This window comes from Serpula lacrymans (assembly GCF_000218685.1).
Source record: "Serpula lacrymans var. lacrymans S7.9 unplaced genomic scaffold SERLAscaffold_7, whole genome shotgun sequence".
NCBI classification, from domain to species: Eukaryota; Fungi; Basidiomycota; class Agaricomycetes; order Boletales; family Serpulaceae; genus Serpula; species Serpula lacrymans.
The window spans coordinates 1,218,426-1,236,909 of record NW_006763296.1 but is presented as its reverse complement, the minus strand read 5'-3'; the positions used below and the strand labels follow the sequence as shown (position 1 = coordinate 1,236,909).

At 43.9% G+C, this 18,484-nt stretch overlaps 3 protein-coding genes across 3 annotated transcripts; all 3 read right to left on the bottom strand.

The window, feature by feature from the left end:
- Nucleotides 1-10,407: 10,407 nt before the first annotated feature.
- SERLADRAFT_438215 (uncharacterized protein) lies at nt 10,408-11,455 on the bottom strand (the record flags this gene model as incomplete). The annotated part of the gene is made up of 3 exons (XM_007318555.1): nt 10,408-11,130; nt 11,200-11,283; nt 11,342-11,455. The coding sequence occupies 3 exons, from the start codon at nt 11,453-11,455 to the stop codon at nt 10,408-10,410; spliced, it is 921 nt and encodes a 306-aa protein (XP_007318617.1).
- Nucleotides 11,456-13,896: 2,441 nt separating this feature from the next.
- Nucleotides 13,897-16,339, bottom strand: SERLADRAFT_449372 (uncharacterized protein; the record flags this gene model as incomplete). The annotated part of the gene is made up of 10 exons (XM_007318554.1): nt 13,897-14,093; nt 14,142-14,292; nt 14,348-14,404; nt 14,465-14,490; nt 14,974-15,059; nt 15,108-15,361; nt 15,411-15,711; nt 15,763-15,861; nt 15,913-16,136; nt 16,190-16,339. 10 exons carry the CDS (start codon nt 16,337-16,339, stop codon nt 13,978-13,980), a joined length of 1,464 nt encoding a protein of 487 aa, XP_007318616.1.
- Nucleotides 16,340-16,959: 620 nt separating this feature from the next.
- SERLADRAFT_390117 (uncharacterized protein) lies at nt 16,960-18,407 on the bottom strand (the record flags this gene model as incomplete). The annotated part of the gene is made up of 8 exons (XM_007318553.1): nt 16,960-17,135; nt 17,198-17,459; nt 17,528-17,603; nt 17,660-17,688; nt 17,742-17,804; nt 17,928-17,971; nt 18,026-18,106; nt 18,157-18,407. 7 exons carry the CDS (start codon nt 18,185-18,187, stop codon nt 17,217-17,219), a joined length of 567 nt encoding a protein of 188 aa, XP_007318615.1.
- Nucleotides 18,408-18,484: the final 77 nt, after the last annotated feature.

Below are 18,484 nucleotides of genomic sequence, written 5' to 3'. Positions count from 1 at the left end.
CCAAGGAAGAGATTAAGAGGCTGGTACCTCCAGAGTACCATAACTTCTGGAAAGTCTTTTCAAAGCACAAATCAGAGTGTTTCCCAGAGGCTAAGCCTTGGGACTATGCTATAGATTTGAAGGACACATTCAAACCTAGAGAGGGACACATGATTCCCCTCTCTGCTCCAAAAAGAGATGAGGTTTTTACTTTCATAAACAAACAGCTAAGGAAGGGTTACATCAGACCTTCCAAGAGCCCTATGATATCCCCAGTGTTTTTTATCCCTAAAAAGGATGGTAAGAAGCGTATAATTATGGATTATCATTACCTAAATGAGTACACAGTAAAAAATGTGTATTCACTACCTTTAATCAGTCAGCTAGACAAGTTGGCTAGTGCCAAGTTCTTGACAAAGATGAACCTCAGATGGGGGTATAATAATGTACACATCAAAGAAGAAGACACTTGCAAGGCCGCATTCACGTGCCACTAAGGATCCTTCAAACTCCTTGTCATGTTTTTTGGGTTGACAAATTCACCGGCGACCTTTCAGAGCATAATGAATGAAATCTTTGCGGATATGGAGAACTGTGTCATCATTTATATTGATGATTAATATTTACAAAGTTGGGCAGTGAGGCTGAGCATGACAGGAATGTGCAAAAAGTCCTTCAACACTTACAGGAACACAACTTATTTGTCAAACCCTAAAAATGTAATTTTAAAATAAAGGAAGTAGACTTTCTTGGTATGATAATAGGCCAGAATGGAATCAGGATGGATCCTCAGAAAGTTCAAGCTATATTGGATTGGCCAGAGCCTACTCGCATCAAAGGAGTTAAAGCCTTCCTTGGCTTAGGCAATTTCTACCAAAGGTTTGTTGAAAACTTTGCAAAGATAACAAGACCGTTGAACGATCTCACTAAAAAGGATACTGTCTGGCACTGGGGCGCCAAAGAACAGGAAGCTTTTGATAAGCTTGAACAGGCATTTACAACAGCACCTATAATAGCATTTCCAGAATTAAACAAAGAGTTCCGGCTAGAAACTGACTCTTCTGATTTTGCTACTGCGGCTGTTCTGTTAATCAAATGCCCAGAAAATCTTTGGAGGCCTTGTGCCTATTGATCGCATAGTTTGTCGCCCATGGAGCACAACTATCAAATTTACAACAAGGAGATGCTGGCCATCATTAAAGCTCTAGAGCACTGGTGGCACTACTTAGAAGGTGCTAGGCACCAATTTGAAATTTAGTCCAATCATAAAAATCTGGAGTATTTTATGATGGCTCAGGACTTGAACCAAAGATATGTGGTGTACTTATCTAGGTTTAATTATAAATTAATTTATAAGCCGGGAACTTTCATGGGGAAAGCGGATGCTTTGTCTAGAAGAGAGGATCATGCCAACAGCATCAATAATGACAACAAAGGTGTTGATTAATCCAGGGTTGCCAATGTTCAAATTGGGCAGGATTCCGATCTTCTGGAAGTCTTCAAGAAAAACATCTCCTCAGAAGAGAAGGCGCGCCTTGACGGCAATGAAAACTATTTATGGGAAGAGTAGATCACTTTTCCAAAGAAGTGGTGTTCATCCCCACCAATAAAACCATTACAGCCGCTGGTACAGCAGACTTATTTAAAGATTTTGTATGGTCTACCCATGGGTTACCGGAAATGGTTATCTCTGATAGGGGACCACAATTTGCTAGCGAATTTACAAAAGAATTATGCCGGATGCTGGGCATCAAACCTAAGTTATCAACGGTGTTCCATCCACAGACCGATGGACAAACGGAGAGACTCAACCAGGAGTTAAAACCATATCTCCAGATATTTATTAATGACAGACAGACAGATTGGGCCAAGTGGCTAAAGATAGCCCAGTTCTCATATAATATTAAACAGTCATCGGCTACAGGGAAAGCACCATTCAAGGTTAGAAGATTGTACCTTCCCAGAATGGGTGTAGAACCTGGCAAAAGCAAGACCGAGGCTGCTGAGAACAAGGTCAAAGACATGAAGTCGGTCTTAGACGGAACGTGCAAGGTGCTATTCAAAACTGCAGAGCAGATGAAAGACAGGGCAGAGTGTAGACACTCTAAGGCCCCTGACTACAAGGTCGGCAACCTGGTCTGGTTAGATACCGACCACTTAAAGTTGAAAGATCGGCAGTCTAGAAAACTGACCGAGAAGTGGATTGGTCCTTACCGGATTAAGGAAGTCAAACCCAATGCAGTGGAGCTGGAATTCCCAAAACAAATGAGGGTAGTACCCACGGTCAATATTAGCCATGTAAAACCCTATAAAGGGCCGCTGCCAGGACAGTGCGTAGACTGGCCCAGACTGGTGGTAGTCACCCAGGAAGGTGAAGAAGAATTTGAAGTTGAATGGGTGGTGGATGCACGCTTGTGTGAGGAATTGATTTTTCTCATTACATTCCCATCATGTCGTAGTGATCCAATTCATGATAAAATTGGATATTGACCAGACCAGGGATTGAACCTGGAACCTTCTGGATACATGCCAGCTGCTCTACCAATTGAGCTATATGGCCAAGGTTACAATGTAGGATCTTAAACATGACATGCAACCACGGACATCTTACACAGAATAGCTGCTGCATACTGGATTGGCTTACAAATCAGAGGTATTATCCTATGGAGTATTGGTATGTCAGAGTATATTCTAACAATTCATTCCCCGTCACTCTCCTCGCCCTTGGACTAGAGATTACAGCCGGTGTCCTATTACTCTTATCCTTTTTCTTCTTATTTTCTATTCATACTCACGTCTTATCATATTTCCCACAGAAGAGAACTGTTGTAGACCCTCGAGAAGATATCCAGATGACATAGCAACAATTCAATACTATGTCGGGACTACTTTGTTAGTTTTGGTGGTTCTGCACCTTTGTGCTACCTATATATTTTCATTCCTTTCTCTATCTATTCTTCTATCATTCACTATTGATTGTGTTCTCTATTATTTCGCCTTTGTGGCTGCTTTGTTTACCTTTGTTTACCAAACTTCGGACAGTATTGCAGAGTCCAATGCTTCCTATTCTCTAGTTACTCACATTGGACTCTAGGTACTGTATACCTGTCATACTCTCTAATAATATAGTTACTCACATTGGACTCTAGTTCCAGTCCCTGATTGCTCTCAGCAAGTGGCTAGACACTTCCTTCAAGCTTTGTTCTTAATATACTTCGGAGGGATATTGACCAGCGATGCAGGCTATGAATCAGCGCCTTCTCATGGGCTTACTGATACAGCCAATTGCACATCTCTCACCAAGACTTTCTCTCACATGATTAGTAAATACAATAAATTGGACCACTTTCCCTTTTTTTTCTTATTAATTAGTTGTTCGGTCAGACCACTTTCTTACTCTTTCCCTTTTTCGGTCTAACCCTCACTGTTTACTATCCAAGGAAATGTATTATTCCTTAGTTCAATATTAGTTTGGATTTGCGCCTATACCAATACTCTTCAACTCTCATACCCTGATTCACCGCTTTTCATCAAAGACTTGACCAGGCATTGAGTTTTGTTAATATTTGTTGCCTGACAGCTTGAAGCGTGGAAAATCAGAGTTCCTAGTCCTATGGAAGGGCTATGGAGATGGAGGCAGAATGTGGGAACCAGAAGCCCACCTGGACAATTCCCGTGATGCTGTCTGAGAATTTTATTATAAGGATCCCTTGGCTCCTAGGAAGCTTAGAGGCATGGATTCAAACTTTTTTAATTCCCTTTTTCAACCTATGCCCAAAAATTTAACTACTACCTCCAGTACTTGACCTTGCCTGGAAGTTGAGCCTTAGAAGGGGGGTAGTGTTACAATACACAATTTGGGACCTTTAAATTTCATTCTCCACTTTAACTTTCATTCTTGATTTTCACACACTGTGTCATGCGGCACTTTCCTTTTGTTCAAACTCCACTTTTTTGCGCTGTGCTGCTTTCCTAATTTTTAGATACAACCTCTTTCATGCAGTAGAGCTGGTCACATAGGTTGTGCCCTATGATATCATCAGCCACTGCTTTATCAACTATATAGTATAATATGTACAAATAACCTGTAGTAGTATAAATACCTCAACAGATCCAGGAGATTCCTCAGTGAGTCCTCCTGTTGTTTACCCACAACTAATTTGGTCCTACCACTATGGGGTTTATCCACTCCTCCCTCATACTTGCTTGTCTGAGTTGTGTGCCAGAGTATCAAAACTTTAGTTGTCACATCAATAATGCTTTAAATACATAAACTGCAGGGCAAAAAAATAAACATTAAACAATACCATTACCACAAGTGCAGGACCTTCCTTTAAGTGAGCTGAAACAGGTGTGTCACACTCAAGGCACATAGAAAGTTTTGACATGTAAGCAGACAAATGGGTGCACAATTTAAAGTCAAGGATATATTGTGATCTATTTCAACAGCAAGATCATCAGGCCACTTGCAGACATAAGATATAATCATTACCAATGCTGAAGGCTGTATGTTAGTGTTAGGATTTTTCAGCATGACCTGCTGACCCCTCCCAAAATTATGAAGTTGATGGTCACCAATTCTGTCTCTGATATTCCCTGTTTCCTTGTATGTTCAAATAGCATACATCAAATATACCTATTCTGGTCAGTACATTTTGGTGAGGAGTACACATAATGAAAAAAATCAGGTCATATATACAATGAAAGTAATGCGGGTAAAAAATGCAATTGAACTTGTGAACAAATTCTATGACTGTTGACTGCTAATGTTGATTGTTGATTGTTGACTCAACTATGTCACTGATGATTGCCTAGAATCAACAGTCAATTATGAGTCAAGAGTAGAGACAAGTGTTGCAATTGTATTTTTCTGGTATTTTTTCTGGGAAATAAAGCTGTGCATAGTATCATTGTTTCATATGTTAAAAAACCTTGAAAAATACAAGAAACATTATATATACAAACACCATATCTACACAAGATAGAAGTTGATAAAATTGAAAGAAAAATTGCAGACAATGTGTGTATAAAAAGAAGAAAAAGTAGGACTACTTTTGGAATGTGGCAGTAATGTTTATTGGATCCTCAAGTTGATAAAATTCAAAACAATTTTGTAAGGTAAAATGCAAATTTGATTCCAATATAACATTATTAGATAAAAGTCGGTAGCAGAGTGCAAAGACGCAATTGTGAACAATAATCAACCGCAAATGCGCAAAGGTAATGCAATTGCTCCCATTTGCCAACCAATCATCAAGTTATCAGGGCATCCTATGCATTGGCTTGACTTGTCAAAGAGGATGGCGGTATGTGCATATTTGTGTAAATATCACTTGGATATTGATAATCTTTCTACAGTGTGCGGTAGCAGCTCATGTTATACATCTGGTTGGCCGAACCACAAAGTCCATGTTCCAGCCGTGACTATAGAGGAGTTAGAAGCCTTTACTCAAATGTGGAGCACCTGTCAAAAGAGAGGGATCAAATGCATCCTGTAACAACCAAGAGTTAGTTACTCCGGCGCACACAGGAACACACTATAAAGAGAATGAAGAGGGAGTGGTTACCCCTTAAGATGCAGAGAGTTAGTTGGTATACAATAGGAGGACTCGCTGAGGAGTCTCCTGGATCTATTGGGGTATATATACTACTACAGGGTTATTTGTACATGTGTACTATACAGTTGATAGCGACAGTGGCTGATGATGTCATGGGGCCTAGCCCGCATGGCCAGCTCCACTCACTGTGTCCATAATAAGAAGAAAGGCAACGCGGCGCGAGAACCAGGAGTTGGAAAAAGGGGAAGTGCCGCGTGGCACCATGTGTGAAAGCTAAAGTACAAGGTTAAAGCGGAGAATAAAAGTAAAGGGAAAGTCCGAAAATTGTGTTATCGTAACACATCCCTTGTTAGTTTTGGTGATTCTGCATCTTTGTGCTACCTCTATATTTTCATTTCTTTCTCTATCTATCCCTCTACCATTCAGTATTGATTGTGTTCTCTATTATTTCGCCTTTGTGGCTGCTTTGTTTACCTTTGTTTGTAAAACATCGGAAAGTACTGCAGAGTCCAATGCTTCCTATTCTCTAGTTACTCACATTGGACTCTAGTTCCAGTCCCTGATTGCTCTCAGCAAGTGGTTAGACACTTCCTGTAACAACCAAGAGTTAGTTACTCTGGCGCATACAAGAACACACTATAAAGGTAGTGATGGGGGAGTGGTTACCCCTTAAGCTGCAGAGAGTTTGTTGGTAAACAACAGGAGGACTCGCTAAGGAGTCTCGTGGATCTATTGGGGTATATATATTAATACAGAGTATTTGTAATTATGTACTGTACAGTTGATAAAGTCAGTGGCTGATGATGTCATGGGGCCTAGCCCGCATGACCAGCTCCACTGTGTGAGAGAGTTGTATCTAAAATAAGAAGAAGGCAACATGGCGCAAGAAAGAGGAGTTTGAACAAAAGGGGAAGTGCCGCGTGGCACCATGTGTGAAAGCTAAAGTATACAAGGTTAAAGTAGAGAATGAAAATGAAGGAAAGGTCCGAAAATTGTGTTATTGTAACACTACCCCCTTTCTAAGGCTCGACTTCCAGGCAAGACCAAATACCGGAGGTGGTAGTTAAATTTTCGGGCATAGGTTGAAAAAGGGAATTAAAAAGTTTTGAGTCCATGCCTCTAAGCTTCCTAGGAGCTGAGGGGTTCTTAGAATAAAATTTGCGAACAGCGTTGCGGGAATTGTCCAGATGGGCTTCTGGTTCCCACATTCTGTCCTCGTCTCCATAGCCCTTCCATAGGACTAGGAACTCTAATTTGCCACGCTTCAAGTGTGCATCCACCACCCGTTCGACTTCGAACTCTTCTTCACCTTCCTGGGTGACTACAACCGGTCTGGGCCAGTCTATACGCTGTCCCGGCAGCGGCCCTTTGTAGGGTTTCACACGGCTAATATTGACCGTGGGTACTACCCTCATTCATTTTGGGAGTTCCAGCTCCACTGCGTTGGGTTTGACTTCCTTAATCCGGTAAGGGCCAATCCATTTTTTGGTCAGTTTTCTAGACTGCCGATCTTTTAACTTTAAGTGGTCGGTATCTAACCAGACCAGGTTGCCGACCTTGTAGTCAGGGGCTTTAGAGTGTCTACACTCTGCCCTGTCTTTCATCTGCTCTGCAGTTCTGAAAAGCGCTTTGTGCGTTTTGTCCAAGACAGACTTCATGTCTTTGACCTTGTTCTCAGCAGCCTCGTTCTTGCTTTTGCCAGGTTCTACACCCATTCTGGGAAGGTACAATCTTCTAACCTTGAATGGTGCTTTCCCTGTAGCCAATGACCGTTTAATATTATATGAGAACTGGGCTATCTTTAGCCACTTGGCCCAATCTGTCTGCCTGTCATTAATAAATATACGGAGGTATTGCTTCAACTCCTGGTTGAGTCTCTCCGTTTGTCCATCGGTCTGCGGATGGAACACCATTGATAACTTAGGTTTGATGCCCAGCATCCGGCATAATTCTTTTGTAAATTTGCTAGCAAATTGTGGCCCTCTATTGGAGATAACCGTTTCTGGTAACCCATGGATAGACCATACAAAATCTTTAAATAAATCTGCAGTACCAGCGGCGGTAATGGTTTTATTGGTGGGTATGAATACCACTTCTTTGGAGAAGCAATCTACTACCACCATTACTGAATCATACCCATTTGACTCGGGCAGATCTGTTGTGAAATCAACCGATATATCTTGCCAGGGACCAGCTGGTATCGGATTTGGCATAAGTTTACCGGCCGGTGGTTGGTGAGAATTCTTAGCCATGGCACATCTCAGACAGGATTTTACGTATTCCTGTACGTCTTTGACCATGCCAGGCCACATATAGTTTCTGGAGATCAACTCCATTGTTTGTTGCCACCCAGGGTGCCCAGCCACTGGAGTGTCATGATGTCTATCTATTGCCTTGATCCTTGCGGACTCAGGCACATAGATTTTGTCTTTAAAATGGAAGAGCCCGTCTTCCCATAAATAATTTTCATTGCCATCAAGGCGCACCTTCTCTTCTGAGAAGATGTCTTTCTTGAAGACTTCCAGAAGATCAGAATCCTGCCCGATTCTAACATTGGCAACCCTTGATTGGTCTATCAGGGTAACACCTTTGTTGTCATCTTTGATGCCGTTGGCATGATCCTCTCTTCTGGACAAAGTGTCCGCTTTCCCCATAGAGCTTCCAGGCTTATGAATTAATTTATAATTAAACCTTGACAAGTACACCGCATAGCGGGCCTGTCTTTGGTTCAAGTCTCGGGCCGTCATAAAATACTCCAGATTGGTCCAAATCTCAAATTGGTGTCTAGCACCTTCTAAGTAGTGCTGCCAGTGCTCTAAGGCTCTAATGATGGCCAGCATCTCTTTGTCGTAAATTTGATAGTTGCGCTCTGTAGGTGACAAACTATGTGATAAATAGGCACAAGGCCTCCAAAGATCGTCAGGGCATTTAATTGACAAAACAGCCCCAGTAGCAAAATCAGAAGAGTCGGTTTCTAGCTGGAACTCTTTGTCTAATTCTGGAAATGCTAATATGGGCGCTGTCGTACACCTGCTTAAGCTTATCAAAAGCTTCTTGTTCCTTGGTGCCCCAGTGCCAAACAATGTCCTTTTTAGTGAGATTGTTCAACGGTCTCGTGATTTTTGCGAAGTTTTTGATAAACCTTCGGTAGAAATTTCCCAAGCCAAGGAAGGCCCTAACTCCTTTGACGCAAGTAGGTTCTGGCCAGTCCAATATAGCTTGAACTTTCTCAGGGTCCATCCTGATTCCGTTCTGGCCTATTATCATACCGAGGAAGTCTACTTCCTTCACTTTAAAATTACATTTTTCGGGTTTGACAAATAGGTCCCGTTCCTGTAAGCGTCGAAGGACTTTTTGCACAATCCTGTCATGCTCAGCCTCATTGTCCGACTTTGTAAATATTAATAAATTGTCAATGTAGATGACAACACAGTTTTCCGTATCCGCAAAGATCTCATTCATCATGCTCTGGAAGGTCGCCGGTGAGTTGGTCAACCCAAAGAACATAACAAGGGGTTCAAAGGATCCTTGGTGGCACGTGAACGCGGCCTTCCAAGCATCTGTTTATTTAATTTGTACATTATTGTACCCCCATCTGAGATCCATTTTTGTCAAGATCTTGGCACCAGCCAATTTGTCTACTAGCTGACTAATCAAAGGCAGCGGATACACATTTTTAACTGTGTGCTCATTCACATAACGATAGTCCATAATCATACGCTTCTTACCATCCTTTTTAGGAATGAAGAACACCGGGGACGTCATAGGGCTTTTGGAAGGTCTGATGTAACCCTTCCTAAGCTGTTCATCTATGAAACTTGATACCTCATCTCTTTCTGGAGCAGAGAGTGGTATCATGTGTCCTTTTCTCGGTTTGAAGGTGTCCTTCAAATCTATAGCATGGTCCCAAGGCTTAGCCTCTGGGAAGTGTTCTGATTTATGTTTAGAAAAGACTTTCCAGAAGTCATGGTACTTGGGAGGTACCAGCCTCTTAATTTCTTCTTCTGGTTTTACCTCATCATCGTCATCGTCGATCTTTTCTAAATATCTGAGCTTATAAATGTGACCAGCGTTTATCTTCTCAAGACGCTCATTGTGACGGACATGATTTGGTTTACCCAAGTTCACACACTCCTGAGGGCAACGTGACAATGTGACCACCCCTGTCTGCCAGTCAATCTCAGGATTGTGTTTAAATAGCCAGGTCCAGCCCAAGATTAAATTAATCTTCCCTAGTCGGGTAGCTTCGGCGGTGACTTGTTCTCTGTGTCCTTGGTATTCAACAACAAAAGAACATTTGTGCGTGATGCAGCCACCCGCGTTAAGCGTACCGTCAACGTTATAGACGGGAATAGATACATTTAATTTTACAAGGGGGAGTCCAATTTGCTCCGCCCAGGCCTGATCTATGAAGATTCCGTTAGCACCTGAATCAAGCAGTGCGCTGGTTGGGTGTACTATGCCCCGGGCAAGGTTTTCCACACCAACGTCTAAACGGATCTCCTTTTGGAACAAATACGTGCACATCAACACACGCCTTGGGATTCCGGGAAAGGGTGGCTCCAACAAAGAAGAAGAGGTTTCGAAAGCTATATATTTTTCTATTTTATTTTACCAGAATCAAGCACCCTATTGTTTCTCTTGCTGGGGCCACGCTCCAAGGGAGACGCTGGTGCAGCGGTAGTATCATAAATATCACAGTCACAATGCTTCATACAGGTACAGGTTTCAGATAACAAATTTAGAAATTTATTTACAAATTGGGGAGCCATCTCTGTCTTTCCTTTATTGCTCATGCAACACCCCAGAGCAGGGGCCACTTTGTTGTGGTTTACTTCATTGTTCATAGGAGCGAAGGCACCCAAGTGACCTAAGCTCCAAACTCTTTTCCCTGAGCCTTCATTTCAGCAGCCTGCTGATCGTAGAAGAAGGCCCAGATTTCGTCGTATGAACGACTGGCCAGAGTCTGGAGCCGATCGTCCGGTTTTTCGGATTCTAATTGGTGCGCCTGGCGCCCTTGGTTATTTTTTTGTTGGGCGGCCTGCACCCCGTTTCTGCAATCTCGGGACATGTGTCCCTCTTGGCCACAGTTGCCCTTGAATCTGCGCATCTGTCCGCCTTGGACCGCGCTGATATCCATAGGAGCACCCTGTCCTGGCTGCAGCCCGAACAACTTGAACCCATGAGAGTGATTATGATTGTTTGATGACCCAGGGCGCCTCTGGGATTGGTTGTTTTTGGTGGTCTCGCCACCTTGGTGCATTTTGTAGAGCTCTATGGCCCTACCTATTTTCCGAACCTCCTCTGCTGCTTGAGAGAGATTCTCATTTCTCATATCCTGCAGATAGATCTGTTCTGCAATGCAAGGGTTCACATTGCGTTCCAGCAATTCTACTGCGTGTTCATTACCAAGATCCCCTTGGATGGAGAGGGCCAGGAACCGGGTTACAAAATCATCCGTCCTCATGTTGCCTTGTTTGAAGGAACGGATTTGCTGACACGCCCAGTTGCGCTCAGCTTGCGGCTTGAGATATTTTTTGATCTCTACTTTGAGATCGTCCCAGGTGGGCCACACTCCCACGTTGTAGCACTCCTGAAGTCTTACTTGGGTGTATCGACCCACCACAGGTCCTTTTAGTCAAGATAGCACCGCAGTGGCTACCTCAAAGTCATCGGCAAATGCGTCCCAGTTTGCCTTAACCCAAATCTGGAGTTTGATACACCATTCGGCAAATTGCGCTGTCTCCTTCAAAGGCGCCAGGGTCAGCAACGACTTCGACTTTCTTATTGAACTTTTTCTCTACTGAGGGGGTTGTTGCAGGGGGGTTTGCCTGTAGCTCGGCGAGTTGCGTAGTTAACGCCTGAATCTGCGCAGGCATGTTGTGCAGCAGACTGTTGATATCCGGTTGCGACAACATGTCGACTTGTTCTCTTTGGTAACATAAAAAAAAGGTAACTGGGGGTCCCCACTTGCTATCTGCGGATCAACCTCTTCCCAGCTGAGTATCGGATCTCAATCTCCGACTACCCACACTATAGTATTTGAAATTGTATATATAAAGTATTTGTATGAAACCCTGGTCCAAACAGTTGTCAGGGGGTGGTCCGCTTGTTAAGCTGTCAACCCTTCTCCAGACTGGCGGAGGCAAGTGCCCGGCCCGGTCAGAGGTATTCGAAGAAGAAGTTTTGTATGTAAATTCTAATCAACAGTGGTTCCACACCGACTGCTGAGCTAAGTACTCCCCTTAACGCTGGGGGCCGCGTATTGAAGGTATTGGTTCTTCTCCCAAAGCACTACAAGGCCGTCGCTAGGAGCGCACCTATCTGCTATGCAGGCTATTCCCAACCAATAACCAAATCTCCTTCACCCTGGAGTCCGGGTGCCCAGTGGGACTTTTGCACAATGTGCAAGAGAGTAGAAGAGCGAGTCCTAATGTAACAACCAAGAGTTAGTTACTCTGGCACACACAGGAACACACTATAGAGGTAGTGGATGGGGAGTGGTTACCCCTTAGGCTGCAGAGAGTTTGTTGGTTAACAACAGGAGGACTCGCTAAGGAGTCTCCTGAATCTATTGGGGTATATATACTAATACAAAGTGTTTGTACTTATGTACTGTACAGTTGATAAAGTCAGTGGCTGATGATGTCATGGGGCCTAGCCCGCATGACCAGCTCCACTGTGTGAGAGAGTTGTATTCAAAATAAGAAGAAGGCAATGCGGCGTGAGAAACAGGAGTTTGAACAAAAGGGAAAGTGCCGCGTGGCACCATGTGTGAAAGCTAAAGTATACAAGGTTAAAGCAGAGAATGAAAATGAAGGAAAGGTCCGAAAATTGTGTTATCGTAACAGAATGTGGAACCAGAAGATACACACTGTGCTTGAAAAACTTGGATTCAAGTGTACTTATTCAGACTCTGCCATCTATGTGTTTAATAGAGCTGATGTGCGTATTATCCTGCCTGTCTTTGTTGATGACATGACACTGGCATCCACTTCCACTTCTGCACTTGACCAAGCTATCAAGGATCTCTCCCAGCACTTCAAGCTTTGTGATCTTGGCCCTACTTCCTACCCACCCGGCATTTCCATCTCCAGAGACCTCAGCAATCGCACTATATCTCTGTCCCAATATCAGTATACCCTGGACATTCCGGAGCGCTTTGGCATGAAGGACTGCAAGCCTGTGTCCACTCCCATGGATCCTGGTTTGCGCCTCACCAAGGACATGTCTCCCAAGACATCCAGTGACGGCATAGTGGTACTGTAAGAAGATGAATGCTTGTTAATATAGATTGCAAACCATACCTGAAAGAACTGAGGTAAAAAAAAGTCTGATATAAACCAACTAGAGAGAGGCAAACAGGTGTTGTCACTATCAATGACAGTGGGTGCAAGTCCTTACATAATGACTAAGTGATGGCATGATGTTGTAGGACAATGTAAAGAGACTGAGGTGAGACTTTCAGTTGCTAAGCCACATTATCCCAGGAGTTCCACTTTACTGGCAGTATCACTTAGTGATTAACTCAAGAGGTATTCATGGTTTAGTTTATTCACAAAAATACTGGCAGTAGGTGACAACCACCACTTGTGAGCTTGGTAGCTTGCTGTACTGGTACAGTCTGATATTCATTCATATCAATAGATGGTTCCATGTAAAAGTCTGCCTGGTGGCTGGCGTTGGATTCTTCGCGGATGTGTAAGTTACAGCGTTTTCGGAAAAGCTTGTCTGCGCCATTTTTTTTCATTGCGCCCTAGAAATATTATATAATCAGCTCAATTACCAAAAAAAGGATGGCAATAGGAATCCCAGATTCCATGAAGGAGATAACAATAACCTGTGCTCTGCGGCCTGGAAAACACCTGTGTTACAGGTCTGACACAATGACATTGAGGATATGGATATGTGGTCGACCACAAAGAAGGTTGGGAGGAGGGCAGACTGAGCCAAACTGAGCTTGGTTTCTTTGCTGATAGCATGTAAGTATAAATATTGTGATCGATGGAATCCGGGATTCCGTCACCTGTCCTTTTGTGGTAATTGAGCTGATTATATAATAGTTCTAGGGCGCGACGAAAACAAAACGGCGCAGACAAGCTTTTCCGAAAAATGTAACGTACTTATGGCAACCTTACAAGTTATAGATACCGTGATGTCAAGGTGAGATAGTGGGCTGTGGTTACATTTGGGATGCATTTCTGATGTGCTGTGCCAACTGTTGTTAATCTGCTATTGGTCACTTTGATGTCAGCCTTTTAACTCCGCCTGATGATCCCAGGTCCCCCCCCCCCGGTTTCCTGATGTGAAGGCTAGGGAAAGGAATTCAGAAAAAAATTTCCGAACACGCTGCAAAGATGGAATGCACCAGCATGACACATTATATTCGAAGTCTATTTCTATAATAAACGGAAAGTGGCTTAAAGAGGGTGTGAACCAGTCACCACCTCTCTCTACTGCCGTAGTTGTCGTGGCCGCCGCCACCACCACCACCGCCACCACCGTATCGTCCAAACCCTCCGCCACGACCACGACCACCTCCACCTCCATAACGACCTTCAAAGCAGTGTTAGTAAATAGCAAGAAGAAAGTGCTACTACCCACTTCGTCCGCCACCGCCACTGAACATAGCCATCTCTTCAAGTTGGGGTGGGACGTTGGCTTTGGCCTCGCGTAAAATACCAATCAGCTCGCGCGCTGATTTTGCATTATCGGTGGTAAAGTAAGTATATGAGGTGCCTTTCATGCCAGCACGCTGCAAGAACCAAAGCAGTTAGTCAGGAGGCTAATCAATGTTTTATGATACTTACACCTGTGCGACCAATCCGGTGTATATAGTCTTCGCAATTGTTTGGAAAATCATAGTTCTAGTTAAGAAATACATCATAAGCAAAACATCCCTCGTTGGGGAATATAGGCCCACTCACGATCACATAACCAACATCCTTCACATCTTGATGATCGAGATAGTATTAAGTTGATATCCACGAAAAAGTAAGGGTCGAAATGAACAAGGTGATTGATAACATAGAGCAGGCAGACATGGTTAATCAAATACAAGTAAAGGAAAACACAAGCGCTTCAAGAGCTGTAGACAGAGATGGGGTGACAGCCAGAAAATATATTGGACGCCTATATCCACGAACAGGCGAGCCGGGTTGACTGCTTTCTGTGCACGTTAACACGGGTTGGGCTTCTACACGATTGGCTCGTGGTCGCACGTGGCCTGCCTCGCTGGCGATACAGACCTAGAACCCGGCGAATAGAGTACACGTTGGGCTGGATGAGAATTTCAACGAGCTCCCCGCATGGCGGCACATTAGCAATCACACGGCCCTAGCTTACAGCTAGCCAAGTATAGCTGCCTGACCGTCATTGACCACGAATATACAACTACCCTGTTGAAGCGCTTGCAGCAGCATAAAGAATAACGTACCAAGACCACGGGATGCAACATCCGTGGCAATCAGAATGGGCGATCGACCTGCCTTAAATTCGCCAAGAACCCAATCACGTTCCCGCCTGTCACATTAATTAGTGTAATCATCAGGTCTCTGCGAGAACACATACTGTTCTTTATCGCCATGAATTGCCAGCGCAGGCCATCCATCTTGTCTTAAATACTTGGTAATGTCATCCGCGACCCGTTTGGTGCCAACAAAAATCAGTACTTTCGCGTTCTCGGCGCTGATTTGGTCCAGATGCTTGATCAACTTCGCACGCTTTTCAAAATCGCTGCACACTTCAACAATTTGCTGAATATTGTGATTGGCAGTGAGTTCCATTGACCCGATATTAACCTGTATCATATCTTTCAAAAAGTCCTACAAAGCAGATCAGTAGATATATCACAACGCTGCCACAATGTCTTACATTGGCAAGCTTTTGGACGTCCTTAGGCCACGTTGCGCTAAACATAAGTGTCTGTCGATCAGGGCGAATCTGAGAGACAATCTTGCGAATTTGGGGCTCAAACCCCATGTCTAGCATGCGATCGGCTTCGTCCATGACTAGGTAAGTGATACGGCGCAAATTGGTTTTTTGAGTCTCCAACATATCGATCAGGCGACCTGGCGTAGCTATGACCACTTCGACCCCGCGTTGCAGATCACGAATCTGTGGACCTTTCGGAGCACCGCCATATATTGCTGTATTTCTTATGCGAGAGCTAGAGCTGTTTGGAGGGTCAATAAGTCATTCTTGACTAAGTGAAAAGATCTCATACCCAAATTTGGTACACTCTTGCTGAATCTGTACAGCCAATTCACGAGTCGGAGCCAAGACTAGGGCAATAGGGCCATCTCCAGGCGCCAACAGAGGTTGGCTATTCAGATACAATGAACAGAAAAACTTGAAGAAATATCGGATAACGTACGCATTGATATGGAGCATAGCCGGAAGAGCAAAAGAAATCGTTTTCCCACTTCCAGTCTGCGCAATTGCAACGACGTCTCTGCCACTTAATGCCATAGGCCAAGCCTGACATTGAATGGGAGTTGGAGAAGAAAATCCTTGTGCAAGAATCGAGGACATGATATATTCCGGGAATCCAGCTTCATCGAATGACGATACTGGTCTAGGAACCCCTCGTCCTTGTACCTGAAACAAAACCTGTGACGAAAATTTGACCAATGAAAATGAAAAGTACTAACCTTGATTTCTTTACTACGCCTAAACTCATCAATATCCCTCTCACTGCGAGAGGAAACTCGTTTGTCTTCCACATAGAAATTTTTCTCAAAACGTTCTAGTTTTTGTGATGTCCAATCGACCGTCTTCAAACCTCCACCAAGATTGTGCATTTTATCGTCTTGCCCACCCCACCCGCCACCACCATAACCACCACCACCACCATACGAACCATAGCTACCACCATAACCATTACTGTTGTAACTCTAAAAGCCGGGTTAGCCATTTCTGCTTCAAAATCATCAATTCACTTACCATCTTGTGAAATATGGTACAGGTATGTGTGGGTCGAAACAAAGAGACAACGTAGTGCGAAGTAGAGAGCCAGAGCACAGGCGGCGAGGGAAAAAAAGGGTATCGCAAACAACACCACATACTACCGGCACGCGTCCGGCACGTTTACTTTTGAAACTTTTACATTCTTTGGATGTCAGTGCGAGTGAAGTGTAACAATTTCCTTCAGAAACATATCGGAATCCAGACATAAAGATCAGAGGGCTACCTTGAAGTCCACAACAAATCCACACAATTTAAACCAGTATTTCATGCGATGACAAGGATTCTGTCGCTGCTGAGCGCTAAGCATTGAGGAAAATCAGTTTTAATGTCTACCATTGCCAGAGTCCCATTCATGAATATTCCTGCAGACGATGACAAAATATCAGAAACAACACATATTTTCGCAAGTTATTGGGGCAGATTTTCTATCACCCCATTTATTGACACCGTCAGCTACACACTTTGCGCTTTGCCTGACAACATATTTATGCAAGGCCAGTAAGCATGATGATATGGATCCACGACGTGTATTTATTCAAGAAATAAGCCCCAACTGTCTGGATATAGATCTTGGCCTGGGACCGGGTATACGCAAAACCTCTGGGTACTGCTTCTGTCTAATGTGGTTGGCTGAGTAGATCGTCAGCGTTACATCAATTCTCCATTATGGTGGAGAAATGAATGAAGCATACCTATCGAAATTTAAATAATCTACATGATGATACATGTTTTCAGCAGAGGCCTCTTCTTCTTCTTTATCGAGTCGGGAGGGTAGCGTATGACCATCTGTCTAACAAGGTCTTCAAAAACATCTAGGACGTGCATGTTCCGCTTAGCAGAAGTTTCATAAAATGGCAGTCCCCATTTCGTGACTAGGGACTGAATTGTGCTTCGGGGTACTTCTCGCTCGCTCACGAGATCGAGCTTAGTACCGACGATGACAATAGGTATAGACTGGCCGTATGAATCCCGAGATGATTTTAATTAGTAGCAGGACCAAGTCTGAATCACAAGCTACTCACAGTGTCACCACCCTTGATTTGATATATTTGCTGACGCAGGTTGTCCACCTCCCTCAGACTGGCTTCTTGAGTCAAACTCCAATATGGCATATGTTCAGAGTCTTCAAATATATGTATCATAATATAATTCACCTGAAGACGAGGACAAACCCGCGACCAGACTAAACTTTGGGTCAACTTAGCAACAATGGAAACAGATAATTTGACAAATCACCTTGATATAGACTTCGTTTAATCCAGTAAATTGCTCTGCACCCGCGGTATCGAGTACCTCGAGCTAGAAACAAACGATGAGAGAGGCATGGATGTATGGAGGGTGGAGAGGGAGGCATGCGAGAAGGAGGTATGTGAGTGGGCAGTCTTGCCGCTAGCGCTCCTTGTACGGCAAAGCGACACGCACCGATGTAGGTACACTATCTACCTCTATGACACGACGATATTCCTCTAAGAGTAAACGGTAGGTGAACGCGATAAGACGAACATGCAAACAGGACCGACCTTCAATGGTAGGATCATAAGTCTCCAAAAAAATGTCCTGGACAAACCGAACGGTTAATGCAGACTTTCCGACCCCGCCAGCTGTGACACATCTTAGAATGACGTTGTCTGGAGCAAATGGATGAACGCACCTCCAAGGACGACGACATTGAATTCACGCATTCCTACAGAGAATAGAGATACCGAACTGTCGACGACACCTGATGTATAGCTTCCTAGCGTCGCTGTGTGGGAAGTGGCATTGACAAGGTGATGGATCCGAAATAGAATTCTCAGGGAAATCAGCAGGAGATGCAGTGGCCTTGGACAGGTCAGCGTATATGGATGACACTGGCATGATGCTGTCCGCGGCACCTTTGCCAGTGGCATCAATTCACAGTTTCCAACTCACTCTCGCGTTGTACTTGAAAGTTTGAGTTGCGGGTGCGAGCTCGCACAACGAAGCATTCATAACTGAAT